General features: G+C 39.7%; 1 protein-coding gene across 2 annotated transcripts in view; it reads left to right on the forward strand.

Annotated features, from left to right (window-relative positions):
• LOC122068401 (protein ZINC INDUCED FACILITATOR-LIKE 1-like) overlaps window positions 1-24,955 on the forward strand; it is a 65,251-nt gene that overhangs the window by 18,084 nt on the left and 22,212 nt on the right. For both annotated transcript variants that reach the window (XM_042632261.1, XM_042632260.1), the window contains exons 8-13: window positions 2,925-2,974; window positions 3,092-3,167; window positions 12,145-12,357; window positions 19,553-19,640; window positions 20,350-20,435; window positions 20,542-20,649. In XM_042632261.1, the coding sequence (XP_042488195.1) occupies window positions 2,925-2,974; window positions 3,092-3,167; window positions 12,145-12,357; window positions 19,553-19,640; window positions 20,350-20,435; window positions 20,542-20,649 (621 nt within the window). The remainder of the gene's footprint in view (window positions 1-2,924; window positions 2,975-3,091; window positions 3,168-12,144; window positions 12,358-19,552; window positions 19,641-20,349; window positions 20,436-20,541; window positions 20,650-24,955) is intronic.

A 24,955-nucleotide genomic window follows, 5' to 3' on the forward strand; every position in this document is an offset into this window, starting at 1 on the left:
TGCAGTAGTGGTAGTGGTGGTCTGGAGTTGCTTGTTTCTGGTGAAACCCCTACGGTAGACCTGAAGTTTTGAAACATCAATTTGTTTTTGAAATTTGCTAATGGTCTCTGAACTGGAGTAATCTCCCCCCGAGTTGGAACTGTTGTCTCATTGTCCTCCCCATTGGAAGATAGAACATCAATAAATGTCAACACATCTTTATTAGGAATCTCCACTTGAAGAAGTATTGATGAATAATTAGAGACCGACTCATAAAAGACAACATCCATAGCGAGAAGGTGGATAATAACACTTACAGCCTTTCTGAGTAGGAGAATATCCCAAAAAGATACAATGAAGGCCACATGGTTCTAGTTTACCAGGAGATCGAGTATCCCGAGCATAACACACAACCAAAGATCTTGGGTGCAACAATAAAGGTGGAAGACCCTTGTAGGACCTCAATAGGAGCATGGGAATCAGGGATCCAAGTAGGCATATGATTGATGAGATAAGCAGTAGTGAGGATAGCGTCACCCCAATACTGAGAAGGGATGTGACGTGCAAACATAAGTGCTCAAGCAACTTTCAAGAGATGGTGGTTCCTCGTAAAATTTGTCCAAGTATGTGTATTTATCAGAAATAAGTAAATTATTTGTCTAAAATATGTGTGGGTATGTAGGTGTATAGTCATTATCTGGACCAAGTCCTTTGACAGCTAGGATTTCTAATTCCTCATTTCAGTTTATAACCTAATAATCAGAAGTCAAACTAAGACTGCAAAATAAGAGTTATTAGAAACATCTCATAAAACTTTCACTGTTTTTTTTTGGTTGACAACATTGCAACATTAGTAATATAATTCCACAAAAGATTTTACCAAAAAAACTGACCTTAAAATAGATTTTGGATGTTTCGAATAAAATAGGTTTCTTATAGTTGAAACCAAGGTGTGAAGTGTCAGTATCAGTTCACGTATCAAGAGGGTGATTTTAAGAGACGTCTCAGAGTCAGAGACATATTGGAGAGATTAAAGATCTGCCCTAGGTATGCATTGATGACTTTATGTAATATAGCAATGATGATTTTATTTAATTATGTTCGTATGCAACATAGAACCAAAACAATGCAATATGATATAATTATGGAAATTAACAACAACAACAACAACAACAACGACAACAACAACAACAACAACAACAACAACACAACTCTGCCTTATCCCAACTAAATGGGGTAGGCTACATGGATCCAAGAGTGCATATATATATAATTAAAAAAAAAAAGAAAAAAAAAGGAAGACTTTGGGACATCCCACTCACGAATCGGCAACCCGGATCATAGGCCTCTAAGTAGCTCTGTTCGATGCCATACTTGGGTGAAAACTTAACTTTTGTATGTCTCTTCTTACTAACTCATCAATGGTCGTTTTTGGCTTGCCCCTAGCCCTTTTAGCTCCATCCATCTGCATCTGGTCACTCCTCCGTACTGAAGCATCCAAAGGCCTCCTTTGGACATGCCCAAACCATCGTAATCGACATTCTCTGAGCTTATCTTGAATTGGGGCAATTCCTAAATCGGTTCTCACCTGGTTATTTCTTATTCTATCTCTCAGGGTTTTGTCGCGCATCCATCTCAACCTCCTTATCTCGGCCACATTAAACTTATCTACATTACGCTTCTTGACTGCCCAACATCATAGCTGGTCTTATGACTGTTCTGTAGAATTTTCCTTTAAGTTCTAGACGAATCTATCACATAACACTCCAGACACCCCTCTCCATTTCAACCATCCTACTTTAATTCTGTGGGAAACATTATCATCAATCTCACCTCCTTGTTTAAGGTAGAGCCCAGGTATCTGAAGCAATCACCTTCTGGGATCTCTCTCCCCTCAATTTTCACTCCCTCGCTATCGATCCTCAATCGACTAAAGTTACACATCATATATTCTGTCTTTGTTCTACTTATTTTAAGACCTCTCGATTACATAGTATATTTCCATAGTTCCAACTTATCGTTAATCTCTGCCACAGATTTACTGATCAGAATAATATCATCTGTAAAAAGCATACACCACGGGATCTCCCCTTGAATATCCCTGGTTAAATCATCCATGATGAGTGTAAACAAGTAGGGGCTTAATGCGGATCCTTGATGTAACCCGATAGTATTGGGAACTCAGCACCCTGGCCTCTCATTGATATCACACTAGTCACCACATCTCCATACATGTCTTTAATTATATCCACATATTTACTTGACACCCCTTTCTTCTCTAAAGTGGTGTCAAAGTATTTACAATTATGAAAATTAACATATGATATAAAATAGGTATAAAAAAAATCAATAAACATAAATCAACGTTAACTCATGAAGCATCAACAAGACGTGTTGTTGCCTTTGACCTAAGAAATAGCTTGGATGGCTTGACAACTTTGGTAGCCATTGCCATCACCACCTCCACCACTCAGCATTTGTTGAAAAAATATTGGCACAATGGATATAAATATCTGGGCACTATGGCATCTTGATATCAGGCAGGGACAAAAAGATTATAAGGAATAAAAAAAAAAAAAAAAAAAAAAAAATTATAATAATAATAATTTTGGATCTATGTTCAATGGATTACACCTTCCAAGAAAATGTATTTTGTTTTGGCTTGACCCCTAGTCACATATGAAAGAGTAAACAGAATAAATTTAAGAACACTTCTCCCACAAGATCTGTCGCAGGAAAGCGATATATGCTCTATGGAAATGGCAAACGAATTCTAGGAATTTCTCACACAAGTTTTATAGGACTTTCTCCCACAAGATCTGTTGCAGCAAATTGATAAATTAGCTGTTTTTTTATCATTCTTAAATTGATTGATGTCTCTTCCTTGATTTTCTACCGTCAATTCAACTTATTGATTATTATCTTTGGATGGATCTACGTTATAGCCTGCAGAGAAATATCCAAATATTTTTCCTGAAAAATCTATCTTTGGGAGGTAACAAATTTTATTCCTACCCTTATGCTCATCCTTTAATTAATAATGTCTCATTTCATAATTTTTCTTCGTTTAATTTGTGCTGGTGATTCTTTTGAGATTGTCATTGTGATGTAGGTTTCCATACTTTTTACCTTGCCTTATCACATCAATCTTCGCAGTGGGTGTTTTTGTTGTTTGCTTTTGGCTTCCGGTATGTTTCATCACCCTACTATTATGTTTTTCCTTGAATGAAGATGCTGGCTTCGTTGATAGTTTTTCATATCCTATCAGCTAGATTGTACTTGTTTCACTGTTGAATTTATAGCTGTCAATGTGCCTTGGCTACCCAAGGCATTAGAGGGCTGCCTAGGCCACAACGCGCTCTCCTAGGCGCCGCAATATGTTTTTTATATGGATTATGGACTATGACTAGAAACCACTACTTTGGGATCCTTAGAAGTGAGAAATGATAGGATACATGATTCTTCACATCAAATTTAATACACCTCTCCATATAATCATCCGGTACATTTTTTCTGTCCTCATAAGTTATATCTCCATTTGAAGAGTATAAAAAAATGAAAAACATAGAAGAGTATAAAAAAATGAAAAACATAACATGTGCAATTCTGAGCATCACTATATTATGTCAACCCACATATCAAAGATTCAAAAACAATTTCGTAAAAAAATTAAAAATAAAAAGATTCCAAGTCAATGGTTTTTAATGGCAGTCTATAGTCTTAACTGTAGACCTATGAACTAACAACATATTATTTTAAGAATTATGAAGCACTTCTTCATTTTCCAAAGCTACTTCCCAGCCCCACTCTCCCTCTACAAAGGAATTGCGCTTCAGAAAAGAAGACAAAGAAGAAGAACTGGAGAAAAATAAATAAACATAACTGGAGAAGAAGAAGAAGAAGGAGAAGAGGACTAAGAAGACTTTCCTGTTGGCTAAGGCCATTGGAGAGTCACCGTGAAGCAGCAAAGAAGGGTTAGGTTGGTTCCTCCGTTGCAGTCTTCCTCGATTCCTCTTCTCCTCCCTTTCTGTTTTGCTTTCTTATTTCCCCTCAGAATACGAAGGCATGGTTGAAGAGGTGCATTGGGAAATGCAGCAGAATATAAAATTTAATTCGCTAATCATACTAGTAGCCCTATGATCAAGCCTCATGTAGGTATAGGGTATTCAAAAATCCGAGCATTGGAAAGGGAGATTAGTTACCTTGAAAACCACGAGTGCAGTTCCTCCTAGGGAACTAAGCTCTTCCACTACTAAGCAACATAGTGAACCCTTGTAGCAATCTTGTTTGAAAGAGGTGCACGAATGTCGAATAGACGTTGTCCTTCACTTATAAATTTATTGGTTTCAAAATTCTTGCTTCATTGTTGTGTGAAAAAGGAGAAGAGAAAAAGCAACTAGGTTGAAGAAATCCTAGTATGTATGAGTGGGTGAGAAGGGGAGAGAGAGAGAGAGAGAGAGAGAGAGAGAGAGAGAGAGAGAGAGAGAGAGAGAGAGAGAGAGAGAGAAACATGGGGAGGGGGTTTTTTCACAAGAGAATGAAAAGTTCGAAATGGAATAAAACAGATAAATCATTAAAAAAAAAAAAAAAAAGATGCAGCTATGCAGCAAAACAACACAATTCCTTAGAGTCCGCCTTGACAACTAGGCTTGCTGGTGCTACTTGTGGTCTGTTTCATGAAGTTGAATCTGATTCTTACATTTCAATTCCATTTAGTTTTATATAGTATGTAATGTTTAACTGACAAAACACAAGGAATCCCAATCTTATTGATCAGAGCATCCTAAAACTCAATGTTAAGATTTTGAAGGGAGTCTTTCCTTTTCAGAACTTCTCTCAAACCTTATTGCTTCGATTATCTTAATTCCTTAAGCCTTTCATAGTCAACCTATTGTGTTATCCTTAGCTGATTTTTTTACAACTTCTTGTTTTTATTTATTTATTTTAAATATAAAAATAAAATATTTTTTTGCTTCTAGGTAATATGGAATCCTAATTCCATATACATGCTGTGTTGTGCCAGAATATTCGACTAATTAGAAGCCTAAATCTTTTAAAGCAAATCACATGGGCAGAATTAACTCATGCCTGTACAAAATTTCAGATTTGTCTAAATATCCTCATCTTGTTACCTGTCTGACAAACTCAAATAGTCCTCAAAAATCGAAGTGATCTTTATCTAGAGCTTTTTTTTTTTTTTTTTTTGGATGAACAAATATATATTAACCCAAGAAGAAAAAAATACAAGGGAAAAGGAAAAGGAAAAGGGGGGGTGAGGGTGGGGGGAAGAAGGCACACTGCCAGCTAAGGGAACAAACCTAAACAAAAAAAGGAGAAAACCTCTAATGGATACAAGCCCTTAAGGGGAAGGGGGGAATAGAAGATGGAAGATTCCATGAGTCAATAATAAGCCTGTTCCTAGAAGGGTCAGGGACTGGGCAGGGTGGGAGGGAAGCACATTTGGTGGAGACCTCAAATGAGATGGCGGTCCAAATCTTTTCAAAAGAGCGGGAGTTGGACATCCATCTACGAACATTCCTCTCCATCCAGATATGATTGGTGGTGGCACAAAAGGCTAGCTTTCCAATGGTGTCACAAATGGTGGGGCCATGAAAGATCATATCAATCCAAAGCCATTCCCTACTAAGAGGGAGAACTCTTCTACTAGAGGGCTAATAGTGAGAAAGAACTTTCTTCCAGATTGAAGAAGAGAAGGTGCAGGAGAAAAAGAGATGATCAATATCCTCAGTTCCTCTCCAGCAAAGGCAATATGACGAAAGAACTGGAATGTGGCGGTGGATGAGGAAAGACTACTTAGGGAGGTAGTTGGTGAGAGCCTGCCATATTTTGAAGTTGTGGCGAGGGATGTGGCATTTGAACTATAGGACTTTGCACCAAAGGGCTGGTTGGGCTTTAGTCCTACTAACAAAATTCTAGGCAGAGGAAGAGCTGCACGTCTTGGAAGGAGAAGGATTCTAGAGAATGGATTCCTCCATCTCTCTATGCCTAGGGGGAGAGCGGGAAGAGAGGTTCAGATGCTGTTTAAAGGAGGAGGAAGGGGAGAGGGGGCCTATCCATCATTAAGGCAAACGGAGGAGACAGGAGCCACCTATCTAACCCTAAGGAGTAAATAGTTCTGGGACTAAGAAGATGAAGGACGACTCCCGAAGGGTGCTAAGGATCCAACCAAAGAGAAATAGAAGCTCTGTTCCCAATAGAATAGGAGATAGCCTCTAGCGCTAGAGGTCTTAAGCGGAGTATACCCCACCAAACCCAAGAGGAGTTAGAACCCGGGATAGTGGACCAAATGGAGTTGGATTTCAGGAGGTAGGAGTAGACCCAAGAGACCCAGATGCTGCTCTTTTTAGAAGCAGTTCTCTAAATCAACTTGAGGATACCAGCTGCGTTCATGTCTTTGATGCGCCTGAGGCCAAGACCTCCCTCAGCTTTAGGGAGGCAGACAAAACTCCAACTGGATGGGTGGAGGAATTTGATGGAGTTAGATCCTTTCCAGAGAAAAGAGTTGATAAGAAATTCAATAGCTTTGATGGTTGGGAGAACAAAGATCCCAGACCAGTAGTGGTACATGGATTGGAGCACAGATCTGGAGAGCTCAAAGCGACCCGCATAGGACAATAACTTGTTCTTCCACAGTTGAACTCTTTTCCTTAAGAGGTTAAGGATAGGGGTGCAGTGATGGGCATAGACCTTGGCAGGAATGAGAGGGAGGCCAAGGTATTTGACAGGAAGAGCCTGATCAGAGATTGATGGAGAGGAAGAAGGTGAGAGTGGGGGGGGGGGGGAGGGGGATTAAAGAGCTCAGAGAAGTAGGAAGAGCCCTTAGATTTGATCTCCTTTGGAGAGCGAAGCACGGATACATTCCTGGAAGAGAGGGAGGTGATGGAGTTGGCATTGGTCTGAGCTTTGACAGAACGGTAGAAGAAAGCACTGTTGGAGTCTCCAAACTCCAGCCACTTGATACGAGATTTCTGCTTGAGCAAACTTTCTTCCTGGGAGAGGAGGGAAAGCTTTAAGGAGAGGGACTTCTCTTCTTTAGTGAGGGAAGAATTGAGGGGATCAAGCTGAAGTCTAGATTGGATCGCTTCCTGATTAGACTTGTAGGAGGTAGTCTTATCAGAAATGTTGCCGAAGTATTGAGGATTCTAGAGTTTAAGGGCTGCCTTGACGTTTTTAAGCTTCTAAGGGAATGAAATCCTTGTTAAGGGACCATATGTCGAAGAATTTGAAGAGCTTAGGGCTGAAAGAGGCAGAGGGGTGGACCAGGAGAGAGATGGGATAAGGGTCAGAAATGTTGGGCAAGTCAAAAGTGGCATAGGAGGGGAAGGAGTTAAGCTAAGCTCCATTAACAAACACCCTGTCAAGCTTGCATGCCACATAGTCAGTGCCACTTCGACGATTGTTCCAGGTGAACTTGGAACCGGACCAGTAGAGGTCATTCATGCCAATGTCCTAAAGACACTTGTTGAAGGCCTCAACTAAGAGGAGGTCAATGTGATCGCCTCCAACTTTTTCATGGCTAAATCTATCGACATTAAAGTCATCGGGAAGGCCCCAGGGGGAGGAGTCAATAAATAGGGATAGGGATCGAAGGTCATTCTAGAGGGGAAGCCTCGCAGATGCACGATTAAGGGCATACACGATAGTGAGGAAACAATTGTTGGCCCCTAGGAATCAGAGATGGAGAGATGGATATGCTGGGATGAGGCACCAAACGAAGAGATATTAAGGAGAAGAGGGTCCCAAAGGATCTAAATTCAACCATTGGGGCAATTTGTATAGTTGGTGAGGAAAGACCAAGAAGGAGCAATGAGGAGGCAATGCGAGAAGCATTTGGCTCAAGGACTCTAGTTCCATAAGACAGCAGAGGGGGGCATGGAAGGATTTAATGATGGATCGGATGGATGCATGCTTCATCGAGGAGTTAAGCCCTCGGACACTCTAAATGGACCAAGGGGTCATTAGGTGGGAGAGGATGGTGGGATCAGTTGCTCTGAGGAGCAGGAGGAACGCCGTTGGCCAGCAGTAGAAGAACTTTTACGATGATGGTATTCATGGATAGGAGATGGATGAGGAGAGCATGTCTTCTAGCTTAAGGACTGGATAAAGGTGACCAGGGGTCTCGGGCTAGTCTTTGAGGAGTTGGAAGATTTCTGGTTTAAGGGGGTGCTTGGATTTGGTAGGGTTCAAAGGGGCTTTTAGGTGCTGGGTGGTTGGCAAGCAGGGAGCAGGCAATGGGCCAAGGCTATCGGTGACAGTAGGTAAAGGTGACCAGGGGTCTCGAGCTAGTCTTTGAGGAGTCGGAAGATTTCTGGTTGAAGGGGGTGCTTGGATTTGGTAGGGTTCAAAGGGGCTTTTAGGTGCTGGGTGGTTGGCAAACAGGGAGTAGGCAATGGGCCAAGGCTATCGGTGATAGTAGGTAGTCTAAGGGGGTCTGTAGGAGGGGCGAGGGGAGCTCTCAAGGCCATCAAATTGGGTGGAGATGCAGCACAGTGATGGTCTTCAACAGGGGCCAAGTGATCTCAAATGGGGATCAGTGGAGTGGCAGCAACAAGAAGAGGCAGCAACAGCAGAGGTGGAGCACAAGGGATGCAGGGGGCCAGGGGCAGAGCAGAAGACGAGGCGGTGGCAGTATGGACGACGACTTCTTAGATGGCAGCACAGACGACGACGACGACGACGACTTGAGCAAGGGCGAGGGCAGCTCTCATGTCGTTGGTGGGAGCATCAGTAATAGCGAGATAAGCTCGCTTGTCGTAGGCAAGAGCTTCAGGAATGGCGAGGGGAGCTCATAAGTCGCTAGCGAGAACATCAGGCAAGGTGAGATTAGGAACTGGAATAATCGCTGATGTAAGATTGGCTCGCGGGTTAAGGGAAAGATTATCATTGGCGGTGAGGGAGGCTTGCAGTTTAGGCGAGTTGCAGACGGTAGCGGTAAAGGACAGCAAGCATCGAGGAGGAAGGTGAAGGCTATCGGGCGAAGGGGAAGGGGCTGGTGGGTCGGGTTTTGAAGAGGAGGCTAAGGTGGATAGGGGGCTAGTGGTCCTTGGGTTAGGAGAGAGGAGTGGGCCAAAGTTGGATGGGTCTATTCAAGAGCTGGAATTAAATGGTGGGCCAAGGGAGGAGATACGGAGTGATAGGCTAAGGATGGAGGATGGTCCAATGATAAAGGGGGGTCCACGATAGAGGGTTGGGCTGGTGAGATGGAACATGGGCAAACGATATAGGCTAGGGGCCGCAACCCAAAAAGGGGGGATGCCAGAAGAAGAAGCAAGAATGGCCAAGGAGTTATGAAAAGATGGCCCAACAAGAGTTGAGATGGGATTGGGGCCTAAAAGAGAGGGTTTGCACAAGTGTTTGGAAAGAGAAAGAAAGGGTGAGGAGCTAAGAAGGTCGGTGGTAGCGGTACAAGGAGAAGGGGACAAGAGGTTAGTAGAGTCTGGTTTCTCAGCAGCTACTATGCTGCCATTACCAGAAGAACCAACGAAAAAGGAATCGATAATATGTGGTAAGGTTGGGCCACTCTCAGTGTAAGACAAACCAGGATCAGATGGAGATGTGGAGGCGTCTTCGCTGTTAGCATAGTTGTCACGGCGTCAAAGGTGGCTAATCGATTTGGCGATGAATCGCCCGTTATGGCGTTGCCGTGGTGGGCAAATCGTCTGTGTCATTTTTAATTTTCCCTATTTTCTAAAGTTATTTAGTATGCTACTTTTTTATTTCCCTCATTTTCTAAAGTTATTTAGTATGCTACTTTTTTATTTCCCTTATTTTCTAAAGTTATTTAGTATACTACAAGCCTACGATATATACCCTATAACATATAAAACCAATATTAAGCAACATCAAATCATCAAAAATCAACATAGCCCTATCAAAATCGCCCTGCATTTTACAAAAAATCGACTGCCTAGTGAATCAGGCGTGACTTGGTATCCATGGCGGTGCCATGGCGATGCCTATCAGCCAATGGCGACCGCCATTTGTGAGTCACGTAAATCGTAGCACTGCCATGAACTTCTTTTTCCGCCAGGATGCTAAATCGCCGCCTTGGCAATGCCTAGGCGACGCCATGACAACTATGGCTGTCAGAGACTTCTTCATTGTCAGAGGATGAGGCCTCTGGGGAGTGGAGAGCCGAGAATCTTTTCGATCTAGAGGTCTGGGGCAGAAGGACCACTAGATCAAGAAGCGGTTGTCTAACGGTTGCCAGTGTCTTTTCAGCGATAGAGGCACCTGGGAAAGCCATACAGTTACGACTGTGATGGTGACGGATCTTGTTTTTTCTTTTCTTTTGGCAGCCGGAGATAGGAGGGATGGTGTCTTCTGTAGGGGCTTTCTCCATAAGGGGAGCTAGAGAGATGGACTGGGCAGGAACACAGGCCCTTGAGTGGTGTCCAAAGGATTGACATGTGGTGCAGTGGGGCGGCAACTAGTCATATTGAACCGGCTAGACGAACAAGTAGCCATTTTCTTCAACAATAGTGATCTCAGATGGAGGAGGTTTGTCGGGCGAAGCCAAGTATATCGTGGTTTGATGGGCTGAGAAAAGAGGCTTGCCGATGACAGATCCAACAATACTAAGTCCCTTTTCACCCCAGTAGTACAGAGGCAAATTGGGGAGGGTAATCCAAATGGGTGCAGACTTGAAGTCTACTTTGCTGAGATTGGAGAAGGGGTCCCATTTTCTAAGGAAGACCGCCTTGTTATCGACTCGCTAGGGGCCATTTTCAAGAGCTCGGATCATATCAGCCTCGAGTGAGAAGTTGAAGATAAATATTCTATTATTGAGCATTAAGGATTGCATTTGACCAAGAAGCTTCCATTGCTTAGAGAGAGAAGCTTGGACGATGTCAAATGGAGGTTTGCTACCCATAAAGTGACAACAATACAAAGCTTCCATTTAGAGATATCTGGTTTGAGAAGACTCGAGGGAGAGAACCCAACCTTTTTGACATCGATCAAGGAAGGAGGAGCAAACACAAGGGGAAGGGCGATTTTGGAGGGGTGGGGAGGAGGGCAAGCAGCAGAGGCCCAGGTTTTAGCCTGAGTGGCGAAGGGAGGAGGGGGAGAGGAAGGAGGGGAGGGAGAGAGAGAAGAGGGAAGCGATTGTTCAAGAGGCATCACAGGGGAGGAGGAGGAGGAACCCACAGTAACCGGGAAGGAAGAGGGGAGAGGAAGGAGAGGAGGGTCAAGGGAGTTAGGGGGAGGTCTGGCTGCGGGAGCCACCGGGAAAGAGGGGGACATGGTGTGGGGGATCAGCTTCCCCGGTTCTATTATTATTATTCCGTCTTCTCTATCAATATTATGATTAAGTTACTCGAGCTTTGTTTTAATAAAGCTTAGAGGAGGGCCTTAGTGTGCTATCTCCTTACTGCAAGGTGCACTTATCTATGTCAAATATTAAAATATTATTCATAAATAAGCAAATGCCCCTCTATTTGAATCCAATAAAAATAGTTTAAAAATCAAATTGTAAAATGAAAAAAGTCAACCCCCCAGTCCAAGAACAAAACTTGGATTTTTTATTGTCGGGGCTATTTTCAACTTTCAAATGCTTGGATTTTTCTGAATTCTGAAAATGTTATAAATCTTATCATGGTAAACATTGTTAAAAACCAAAAGTGCGGTAAACTAATCTTTTGTTTTGATGTCCATAAAATTATTTTCATTCAAGCGATTTTAACAACATTTTCGCACTTTAAAATAAGTTTAAACGCGAGATAACTTTGTCATTACAGTTTAGATTTAAGTGATTTTAGACTTGTTTGAAAGCTGGTTGTGCTCTAACATTTCACTTAAAAGCTCGAAATTGTAGGGAAGGGTAGCATAAATGTATACATCAACAAGTTTCTCAAGTATTTGTCATTGATACTTTTTTTTTCCCACCATATTTCGAGTTTTTACTTTTGAGATGTAGAATTTTTATCAATGGTTGTGCTTACTGAATTTCAAGTCTTTTTGATTTAGCATAAAACTTATTACCTTGGTGAGAAAATTACCATTTTCTTGATATTTACTGCATCAATCATCTAATAGGTGTGGTTGTGATTGTAATGAACAACATTTAACTTGGGAATCTTCAAACTTATGTGAATAATGCTCATTGCCTGCAATTTTTGTCTTACGAAACTATTACTACCATAGGAAACATTGCACACGCATAAGGGAAACGATGAAGAACAACATGACTCATATGATGCTCTGAAGGCTCCGTTAGATGTGTCGCATGCCGAAAAAGTGACAGAAGAAATTCAGGGAGGCAGAACACCTAAGAAAAGTCTCTTAAAGAATTGGCCACTAATGTCAGCTATTATTGTATATTGTGTTTTTTCACTTCATGATATGGCCTATTCAGAGGTAATATTCAAGTTTTATATTGTGGTTGTTGGAAATCGCTTGATTTGGAATCAATTGATTGTATTATCACTCAAATATATACTTTAACCCCTATAAGATTCCTATACAATTTAATGGTTTTGAACATGCTGTTGTATATGATAATCATGGAGTGCAGTCCTTATTTTACCAGTCAGTATGCAGATGTATGGATGGTACATAAATACATGTTACTCTGAGGCTTCTGTGATTGTTTGGCTGTATGGTGATGATGGAGGCCAATCGGTTCCACAAGTGATCAGCAAACGGTTCACATTGCGTCTTTCAAGGTTTTAGAACTTGGGATTGGGCATTTCGGATCCAATACAACTTGCATGGGAATCGGTTGGACTCAGTTTAACTCAAGGAGAATATGTTTTTTTTTTTTTTTTTTTTTTTTTTAAGAATTGGGGTCAGTCGATTCCATTTCAAATTTCCTGATTCTGCCGATTGAGATCCAACTTTTTTTATCCTTGGTGTCTTTGGTTAACCAATAACATCAGACTGTTCTGACCTGGCATCTGGCGGTTGACTATCTGGTCCAATGGTATGGACTGTCTGTTGATGCATAGGAGCTCTGAGATCTAGTTTATGTATAACATCTGCAGTCATTTAACAGAAAATTCATAAGTTGATGCAGTAAGGTTTTATTGCCAATGGGAGGTCCAGGTTAAATACTCTCTATGCACACTGATTTGGAATATATATATATATATATATAATATGGAACAGTTTTAAGTATAACCACGGTCCAGTAGATGATCTGAATGGTTGGATTGTTCAAACTGAATGGTCCTTTGACTATTCGCAGTTTCAAAGGGACCTCTGGTTATTGATAAGCATCATCCATCCCAGGTGGCCAGTGTCCAAACAGCCTGTCCACAGTCTGACCACCTGGTCTGACTGTCCATGACATCACTGGCCATTATTTGGTATTTTATTAGCTATTAGAAGCAGTGTTAGTTTATAGTTTGCTGGAAATTACTCCAGACATGGCGTCTGGCCTTATTTGATATTTGAGTTAGTTTTAGTATCATCTTTTAGATAGTCCAGTTTTATTATGGATCGAATTTATTATTGGGGTCAAGTATAAGGATAGTTCAGTTAATTTTCTGATTGAAATTGAACTGGAGTGCTAGAACTTAGGATGTCTACCTGCCTTTTGTATTCATGATTAGTGAAATTCTGCAGATGCTTCTCTTCTGAGTACATCAATTCATGATTAGTGTCCACCTGACTTCCTCATTTTATCTTTCATTTTTATCTCGTTACTCCATCATTGCTTGTCAGCACTCCCTCATCCACATCAACTCCTGCATCTGAGTACAAATTTCTGACTCTAAACCAAATTATAGTGTCCTTAACTAAAACCCACTAAACCATCAATCTATTCCTGTTGCCTACCATGCTTTTCCTTTATCTACAGCCCTTTTCAGGCCTAAGCTAAATTCAAACTTCTATTTTAGCTCTTTGCATCTTGAAGCCCTTACTCAACAATGATGCTGTTGCATTAGAAATTGATCCTGTATGGAGGAATAGGTGCAAGCTTGGGAGGTCCATAAAGTGCTGGTGGCAGTCCCAATGGGGAAAGACAAGCTTTGGGTAGTTATGGTATAGGTTGGCTCTTATTGTTTTTGGTTTTGGTTTTCGTTCTAGTGAACCTAATTTTTTTCTGGCTGAATAAGAAATATATTACGAAAGAGGAAAAAAAAAATACAAGAGAATCCCTAAAGGAAAGGGAAAATGCAAAGAAGATCCTGACCTAACAACACTAGGAAGCACTAGGCTGGAACAAGTTAATAGGATTAGGAAGCCCCCACGAATCAACAATAAGCCTGTTCTATGGGGTGTCAATACAATGGGAGGGGGGCCACAGATAAATTGTTTCTAATGTCGAATGAGATGATGTCCCAAACCTGATGGAATGATATAATTTTGGAAGTCCATCTTTTGAGATTGCTCTCCATTCAGATATGGTAGATGGTGGCCCCAACTTACCAACAGTGTCACGATTGGATCTGTCGGAAAATGTCATATCCATCCATTTCCATTTTCTCTCAAACAGTAGGATCCTTCTCCTCTGGAGCCAACATTTTGGGGGGTGGGGGGAGGGAGAATCAAAGGGGTCCAGCTGCTAGAGTAAAGAATATCCCAGACCATGACTTGCCTATTAATGCCGTAGTTATATCTGGGCTTGCAACAACAAAGAATATGAGGATCCTGAGGGGGTGCCAATGGTCCAACCATAGGCGAGTGTCAGCACCGTCATTAGTGAGGGATCATCAAGGTTCACGGTATCGGGTTTCGACCACTGGGGAGACCGAAATTTCGGTGGAAACCTGGGAAATTTCGAGGATACCAAGGATTTTTCCTGGTATGGTGGAAACTTAGGTTTCGACCCCCAAACAATGTTTTTTTGTCTGATTTTTTGTGTACAACCTATTTTAAACATTTCTAACACATTCACATCATTAGTTTCATAAAAAAAAAACACATAAAGTCTTACTTGTGTGGTGAACCAAAGGTTCGATAATCATTACGCTTGCTGGCTTAAATTCTAAAATTTACTACATAATGACTATAAATAGTCTACAATCTACATCAAAACATAAGACATAATCCAAATGATCCAAAATAGATAAAAATATTACATCATCAACAGTTATCTATCAACATTGAACAATAGTGACTCAATTACTCAACAGTTGAAAGTAATGACTCAATTCCAAGTAGAGTGTCTAGGCGGTTCCATCCAAGCAGTGACTCACTACCCTCGAGTTATCTTTTTTAACATTATTTAGTAAGCTCTATATACCTTATATAATAAAAAATCAATATTAAGCCACATCAAGTCATTAAAATCAACATTTAGCCACATCAAATCATAAAAAATCAACAATAAGTCACATTAAGTTATAAAGAATCAACATTTAGAGAAATGCTCTTGTTCTATAATAAGTTTGACTGGTCAAATGATTTTTATTTTTACATGAGACTTTTTGTATTAAGTATAACATAAAACCAGCTTTCCAACAAGTCTAAGGTTACTTAAATCTGAGTTGTAATAACATAGTTATGCTCCGGTCAAACTTATTTTAAAGTGCACGAATGCTGTTTAAATCGCCTGAATGAAAATAATTTTAGGGATATCAAAACAAAAGATTATTTTACCAGACTTTTGGTTTTTAGCAATATTTTAACATTATAGGATTTATAAAATTTTCATAATTGAGAAAAACCCCAGCATTTAAAAATTGAAAATCGCCCCTATTACCAAAATCCAGTTTTTGTTCTTGGACTGGGGGGCTGACTTTTAATCCTTTAGGAATTTGATTTTTAAACTATTTTTGTTGGATTCAAATAAGGGGTATTTCCTTATTTATGAATAATATCTTAAGTAAATGAAAACATTTACTTAAATGATATTTGGCATAAATAAGTGCCAAAAAATGAAAATCTCCACTGTTTCCCCAAGTTTCTCACACTTGGTAGAAAAAATGCACAAGAGAAGATCGAAATATTGAAACATAGGAAACCTGGTCGAAACCTGTCAAAACTAGGTCGAAACAGTTGATTTTTTAAAATCCCCTAAGGTTTCGTTTCGACCTGGGTCGATACCTGCAAAAACATGCTTCCCTCAAGTTCTCGAACCATGGGGATGATCTTACAAGTTCTTAAACCTTCCTCAATGGTGCGATTAACAAAACTGATATTCAACTTGCCTTTAATTTCGCATGTTTCGCTCAAGTTCTAAAACCATAGGGATGATCTTGTAAGTTCTTTAACCTTCTTCAATGGTGCGATTAACAAAACTGATATTCAACTTGCCTCTAACAGGTGTGTGATAATAACTATTGACATCGGAAGGACTTATATATATTATTTTATTAGTTGGTCAAGTGAAGAGGGCGAACCTTGGTGCAACAGTAAGGTTGCTTTATTGTGACCAAGCGGTCATGGTTCGAGTTAGGCTCTCTGCGAAGCGGGTTAAAGCTGTATATATTATGACCCTTCTCATACCCCGTAATGGCGGAAGCCTCGTGCATTGGCACGCCCTTTATTAGAGACTAGTACTTTATATTTTGAAGTCCTTTTCCAAACCTAGGAAGCATCTAAAGGAGCGGGGACAGTCCAAATGGAGTCATTATGGAGGAGTGTAGGATAGGCCAGTCAACTTGGATGCTTTTCTTTTTGGAAGAGACATCTTCCAAATCAGCTTAAGAATACCAGCAATATTAACATATTTAATTCTTCTCAAGCCTAGGCACCTTCATCTTTTGGAAGATAAATAGAAGCCCAACTAATAGGGTGAAGGAAGTTGGAAAAGTCAGAGCCTTTCCAAAGGAGTGACCACATAAGAGATTCAAGCTTCTTGATGATAGATTGGAGGAGCCCGAATATACCCGTCTAATAGGTGTACGTAGATTGGAGCAATGGGAGGAGGACAACTTGGAGGGGATCAAAGGGATGCTCAGGTATTTGATTGGGAGGTAGCCTAAGGAGAAGAACTCCGAAGATGCCGTCAGGCTGAACTTGTTAGCTTCAGAGACACCACTTATGAGATAATCCAACTTTTCATTGATTATCTTCTTCTTTTCTCTCATTATTTTTCCTTCATTAATTTGAACTTGGTATCAGAGCTGGTTTGAGAGTCGACCAATTCTTGTCTCTCCATTGTGCCTTTTGGTTTGGAACCCTAGAAGATAAGAAGGCTCCAATTGAGGCTGCATCATGTAAGAAGAGTGGTTAGAGGTGTTCTCTCATCAACTAGAAGACTTAATGGTGAGGATGTGAAGCTATGAAGAAATATTGAAAAACAAGAAGAAAACAGGGGTACCACCAGTTTTGTGGTTTAGACCCTCTTTCTCTCTCATCCAATATTTGTTAGAGGTGGTACCTAGCCCATTGAAATCACCCTAGGGCTTTCTTGCAAGCCCCCAAGGCCCCTGCTGCGAAGGTAGTGCTATATGAGCTCACAACTCGATTTTCTATTTCCTTATTGTACTGTCAGCTCCTGGTTTGCTTGCTGTTATATCCCTTGAAGGCTATATTTGAGGTAAACCATTGTCTCTTGCTGTGTGTTATAAAGTTTGGAGTTTGTGAGTTCTAATAAGATGGGATCATACCTAGAAATGGGCATTCAATTGAAGTTTTCTCGAGTTTTGTGACTTTTTGTTGACTAGAATTGTTGTTTGAGTGTTAGGAAGGAATGTTTGGGTAGAATGTATACTCCCATTGAGTTTGGGTATCCAACCAGCTTCCCAAGTGTGCTCTGACATAATATCAAAAGTAATTGGACCAATATAAGCCTCAGATGGTGGTTTAAGTAATGTTAACCCCATTCAGATTGCCCTCGAAAATCCAAATACCCAGATATCAATTGTTAAGTTGTAACACCAACTACCTGTACTGTAACACCAACTACCTGTACTGTTCTCACTCTATGAAATTATCCTTGCAAAGTCATAGGAAGTTGGGTTGCATCACAGGTGCTATATGTGCTCCGCAATCTCGTGATCCAACGTATCAGAAATGGGAGATGAAGAAAATTATTATGAATTGGTTAGTTTTTTCTTTGAAACCCGATATTGGCAGGAGGTTTATGTGGAAGGAAAACAACCAAGGATATCTATGATAGTGTTACTGAGACTTTTGACCAAATGAGTGACTCGGCTAAGACCTACTGACTCCTTAGAAGATTATCACCATGAAGCTGGGAGATAGGACCATCTCTGAGTACTATAACATAGTTATTGGTCTCTGGGAAGAGTATGACAACTATATGGATCTCCATCTGTCCAATCCTGAGGATGAGGTAAAGGGTTATAGAACATTTGAGAAGGAGCGTGTGTCTTGATTCTCCTTAGTCAGCATTTGGTTGTTGTGTATTGCATCTTCAACTATTTGAAGTCCAGCCTTGGGGAAGGGTTATTGTACGCCAAACACAACCATTTGAGGATTGAAGGCTACACTGATGCTAATTGGGCAGGGTTTGTTTTTCATAGAAGGTCTACATCAAGATATTACACATTTGTAGGTGGCAATCTTGTTACATGGAGAAGCAAAAAACAATATGTTGTAGCTAGATCAAGTGCAGAGGTAGAATTTAGAGCCATGGTTCATTGAGTTTGCAAGCTTCTATGGTTGTAAAATTAGGACAAGATTTGGGGTTTGATACTGAGGGTTCCATGTGGTTGTATTGTGATAACAAGGCTCCTATAAGCATACCTCGTGCAACACAATTGGCATTTCATTTAAAAATAAAAATAAAAATTTATCTTGGCTACATCTACATTCCTTTTGTGAAGACAGGAGAGCAGTTGGCTGATATTTTCACCAAAGGGATTAACTCTCTCCAGTTCAGTACCCTCTTGAGGAACCTTGTTATGTATGACATTTATTCGCCTACTTCTTGGGGAGTGTTGAGTTCATGTAGCAATGGTATTATGGGTACATTGTTAAACAAGCTTGTCTTTCTAGTTTGGGGGTATTAATGTAAGCTTGCATGTCTTTTTACCTTCATTACCTTTAGTGTTCTTTTTCGTTCATTACTTTGAACTCATATCCCAATTGATATAGGTATTTATTCCTTGCTGTATTGCATAGACAGTCCAAAAAAGAGCCCTGGCTACCTCTATCTAACAGAGACATTTGGGGCACAAATTGTGACACCGGAACAGCATGGAGATTCCTAATAATTCTATTGTGCTACAACTAGCACCAATTATACTATGCATAGGAATATTAGTACCATCACCATACATGTTCATAATTAATTTAATCTATTTTCAAATTTTCATACTACTTGTTGAAGTATTTGTGTGATATAAAAATAATTTTGAACCACTCCTAGAATAAACGTAATATGTAATTAGTTTAACATATATGCTGATGATATAGCCTCTTTCCACATTACTTATAAAACTATATAACATCGGTTAGGTGGTATAAAATTAAATTGAAGTATTTAAAAGAGTCCTCAATTAGTCAGTTCTATATTTTGAGATTTACAGAATCGATTGGCCTCAAGAGTCGGGTCATAACATCCACAACTGTATCATGTAAAAGATATCAAGATTCCCAGTTTCTATTCTTCTGCATTATTTTCATGTTGATTGGTTTTCCAATTATAAATTGGCTATTATTGATTACCAAATACCAATTTTTTATTCCACAGATCTTTTCTTTATGGGCTGTGAGTCCAAGAAAGCTTGGGGGATTGAGTTATTCAACTGATGATGTTGGTGAAATTCTTTCGATCTCAGGTATATTATAGACAAAGTTATACGCCTATTGTCATTTGGAATCATTGTCAAATTTCTGTGGTGCCTTGCTGTAGACACAGAATGATTTTCCAATATCATATATTAGATTCCATTTCTTGTATCCATATCTTTGTTTTTTTAGCGAACATTACACGGTTTTCTTAATGTTTATCTCAAAATAAAAAATGTTATATCATTCTGGGTTTTCCTTGATAAAAGGAGCAGAAGCCTTTGTGAAGGACTAACGTTTTCCCTAGTATAATTTTTTTTTGCATTGCCTTTGTCAAGTTGTTGATATGGTTTCAATAGGATGAACCGACTTTCTGTGCATCATTTAGTATTGCTATTTAGCCACATACTCAAATGATATGTGTTAATTATCTCATCAAGTTGACTTGTGCCTTGACGGTTAGTCCTTTTGATTTCCTTCATAAACATTTAAGCTCACCTCATTGGAAATGGCCAGAGAAGATTAAGTTATTGAAAGTAGTTGGTCAGTGCCAGTTGTATGATTCAAATAGGTCGAATGGAGAATTCAAAATAAAGTTTTGGTTATGAAACAAATGATTGTCAGGTTAACATTTAATAAAACTAAAATATCTGTATTTTTCTCTGTAAGTCATTTTCTGCACTGATGCATGTCTATTATTTTGTTTGTATGCCTTTCCCTATTATTAGGATATGTACTAACCAGTAACATGACTATTAGGCTTTGGGCTTCTTGTCTTTCAACTATCCCTATATCCATTGGTTGTGAAGGCCTTCGGTATTATAAATGTATGTCGTGTTGCAGCGGTATGTATCTGACACCATCTCTTGTAAATTGACGTCTCTCATGCATGATATTTTCTCACAGCTTTATGTTGAAAAAGATGTTTTCTGATGACCCTACTTTTTCAAGGTCTTATCCATATTTGTGCTGTCAAGTTACCCCTTTATAGCAGTGCTATCTGGGTTCAGCCTTGCTCTGTTGATAAATGCTGCATCTGTATTGAAGAACGTCCTCTCTGTGAGTACAAAATTTATTCCATTCCTCTGTTCAGAGAACAAAAAACAAATAGAAAAGGATTTCTAAGTGGGTAATCATATCCTTTGATGCATGTCACCCGTGAACAACATGAAGGGATGATGTGGCCATACAAATCCATCATCAGACATCCATCTGCCCTGGTCACATATTTAATGCTTCACTCCAAAATTAAATCTATTACCCACCATATACCGGACACTTGTCTTAGAATAGACGGTTATTGAAGTCTTCAAATTTTAACCGAGAAAAAAGGGACTCAAAACTCAAAAGTCAAAACAGAGATTTCTATTGCCGCATGATGGTGTGTGGAGCTGTATGCTTGTATTATGTACAGTGACATGACATACATGGAGCCCTTCCTGACTGCTACCTTATCATGCCACTCAAAAGATTCCCTATTGGTCTATACCCTTGTGCTACTTAACTCATCTGGCAGGCGGTTGAAGCTTATAAATTGGCCTTATATACCTATTACATAGGGATATGCAATATGAAGTGAATATTCTATGAATGTCAGGCTTGATTTTTTTTTTTGTTTTATTGTTTGGATCACTATTGTTTCTTTGGATATATTTCTCTCTATGGCTATGTTTGGTTGCAAGGTGTATTGAAGGGAAAGGAGGGGAAATTTTCAAACTTAAAAAGAAAGTTTTGTAATCATTACCCCATGTGATTATATCACTAACCCAAAATCATACCATATTTGGTTATTAAATTTCTCTTTACTTTGCATCCAAATCCCTTTGCTATATAAAATGTAAAATAAAAATTACATGTGAAATATATCATTACTAAATTTGGTAAAAAAGTTAAGTAGTTTATACAGTCACATGGGATCATGGGTAATGATCATAAAATTATTCCTTTTTAATTTAATTATTTTCACTTTCCTTCCCTTTAATAGTCCCTTGCAATCAAACATAGCCTATAGTATGTACTGAATAGTAAAAATAATTTTACACACTCAAATGCTGTTAATCTGCATCTTCTTTCTAGCCCCTCTCATTTCATTCCACCTATTGTGTTTGTGCCTGATTTGTCATTTCATTCTATAAGCCAATTTTCTATTTGGAGACCAAAATGAAAATTTTGCAAATATCATCCATTTCGTTTGGAAATTATGCTATAACTTTCCTGTGTATTTAGTTTGCTATATTCCCACACAATAAAAGAAAAATCAAATGTTTCTGTTCTTACAGTTATGATATGCAATGCATACCTTTCCAAAGATTCTTTCCAGAAAGTACAATGCCCAGGACTCCAGGTCCCAATTAGGGATCAAACCCAATATTAAAGACATCCAAACTGGTTATAGTAAGAAGTCAGTGTATCTCAGCCAAGACTAAACCAATTGACTTGAGATCTGAAACATATCCTAAGGACCCTAATTGATGTTGCGATAACAAAAAAATAGAACTCTCTTAGTTGAGACTTGAGACTTGAGACTTGAGAGGCCTCCCAGACTAGAACTTGAGTCTCTGGTCATATAAGGAAAGTTTTAGTGAATGACAGAGGAGAGAGTTGTTCAGAGAATCTGGTTTGATGTTTGAGTTAATCCCCATTTCAGACCAAACTGATATGCTATTTTCATTCAGTACCTTCTGTAGAGCAATACAATCATGAGAAAAAATTGCTTTCAAAAGACTGAAAACTATGTACAGCTGATTTCTGTTGATACTCAACAGAAACTCAGGTTAAATCAGATGGTAAGTTTGTTATCTGGCCTGAAATGAATGTATGGAAACAATATACCCATGCACAGTCTCTTTAGATGAAGAAGGTGTTTAATTATAGAAGTATATAAATGTATAATGATCACAGAAAATCAAAGGCAGACATTAGCTAAGAAACTCTTTACTGTTGAAGTGGAACTCTGATTTACTTTTGTTGATTGATCTGTTCTGCTCATGGGAGGAAAGTAATAGAAATTGGATCAGTTTTGTAAAGAATAGCTTTGGAGAAGTCATATTTTTGGAAAAAAACAGCCCTATTTCAGAGAAAGGTGGGATATTCTGCTTTTCTTAGAATTCCAGAACATTGAAATAACTAGCTATAATTTATTGGCTCACAACCACCTAATTTTCTCAGAGTTGATATCTTGACCTTTATTCAATAGCATGGAATCAAAGCACCTGGGTTGAAGATCATTTAAAATGGGTAAATGATGAGACTTGAGAGTGTATGGTCACCCACTTTTAAGGAAAATCGTGAATGTTTGGGAAGTGAGAGAGAAAGTAATTGAGCTGATGAAGGTTATGGAATCTGTGAAACTATGGAAGGCAGGGCATGTGGGTCTGGAATGGTCGCCAAAGTGGTATATTGTCAATGAAGTCCTTTAAGACACTTCACAGAGACATCTATGTCCGTTGTTGGTATAGGTAGGTACCACCATGGATCTCGTTCTTTATGTGGATTCTAATTTGGAGAAAATCTGGATGATAGATAACCGGATCAGAAGAGGGTGGAGATGGAGAAAAGAATGTAGGTTATCTCATGAAGGTGAAGAAAATGTCAACCACCTGCTCTTAAGGTGTAGCCTTGCAGCTGTTGTATGGTATAGGTTTTCTCCAGTGGTTACCTATTCTTGTAGAAGGACTTAATGAGAGGATGGGCCTCTGGAAGGAAAGTCTTGTATCATAGGGAAGATGATCCCATTTGTGCTGTGTTGCTGTATTTGGAGGGAAAGGACTACACACATATTTCAAATTGAGGAAAACCAACAGATACAGTCGCAAGAAAAGCCATAAAGGTGATCTCTCCTTTAGGTGTTTTGTGGTGCCTGATTTAAGGGAGCTTAATATGATTGGTGTTTTGGCAAGGTGGGATGAATTTGTAAATTGGTGGGGACTTTTTGTCTGTTTCCTTGAATTATAGGGGTTAGGTTATCGGGGACATAAGGTTTGTAGAGGATATGGACCATATGAAAATGTACTGCAACCTGAGTGTACAGCTTGCTTTTTGATCATGAGTCATGATCAATCCAATTTCTTTCTCTCGAAAAAAAAATAAAAAGGTTCGGTGCAACTTTGAAAAACGGAAGGATAGAACAATTATGTGAATAGAAACAGTTGCGTTTCTTAAATTTGACGTCCCCCTATATTTCAACTTGTTTATACTGACATTGTCAGTATACAATCATGCACAATGTTTTAAGTATCATTCTGTATCAACTGATGCTAACTGAAATGTATCGTACCTTTAAGGTACTGATACGATATGGTACCAATATGATACCTAATAAAAATTTGGTATTGGTACATGTAAGAAACTTCATCCTTTATATATAATTCTCCTTTTTATACATGATATATTTTACATAATACTTATTTATAGTGTTTTATGCTTCAAAATTGTATTTTTCATATCCTAAGCATTTCCATATATTTTCTTGACTATGTCATATATATCTTTAGCGTATCTTGCGTCTCTCTGATACAATACAATACATCTCTTAAAATCATAAACCAATACAATATTTGATACATAGCCAGATTAATTTTACTGCAACAAAGGCAAATCCACCGACCCCTTCCCATGGCCTACCCCTTCCCATGACCGACCCCTTCCTTTGACCGACCCCCTCCCACTGGTTCCTAGCGGGAGCCCTTCCTGTTGGAATCGCTCGCTCTCCTACCTCCTTCTCCTTCCCCTTTGCTGCCCCTTGCATCGAAAATCCTTACTGCTCCTTCCCACCACTTAGATCCTACTCCATCTCAATCTGAAACCACCTCCACCCCTAAACCTTGGAACACCGTCGCCTCCCCTTCCTCCCTCCCTCCTCATCCTTCCTCCTCCCCCTCAATGGGCCATTCCCTCCACTTCATCCCCCCCTCCATCATCGATGAGGTCCCTATTGGCCTTTGCCCCTCAGGGGCTCTTGACTTGGAAGTTTCAAAATGGGCCAACTGCCTCATCGGCCAATTTTTAGGCAGTCGCCCTTTCACATTGTGAAAGCCTCACTGACCAAGCAATGGCGGATCAAGGGAAGACTATCCACATTCCTCATGGACAATGGACTCTTTGTGTTTAATTTCTCGGACTGTTCGGACAAACAAACCGCTCTTCAGGCTGGCCTGTGGCAGGTTGGTAGGAAACCAATATTCCTCAGACAATGGGAAGTATACTTCCCTCTCCAAGATAGACCTCAAAACTATCCCGATTTGGATCACGCTCCCTGGTTTGCCTCTTCACTTTTGGTGCACTAAAGGGCTCAGCATCGTTGGATCCATCATTGGAAAACCTCTTTGCTTAGACCTTCGTACCAAAACAATGGATTGTATCTCCT

This window comes from Macadamia integrifolia, unplaced genomic scaffold (assembly GCF_013358625.1).
Source record: "Macadamia integrifolia cultivar HAES 741 unplaced genomic scaffold, SCU_Mint_v3 scaffold381, whole genome shotgun sequence".
Classification (NCBI taxonomy): Eukaryota; Viridiplantae; Streptophyta; class Magnoliopsida; order Proteales; family Proteaceae; genus Macadamia; species Macadamia integrifolia.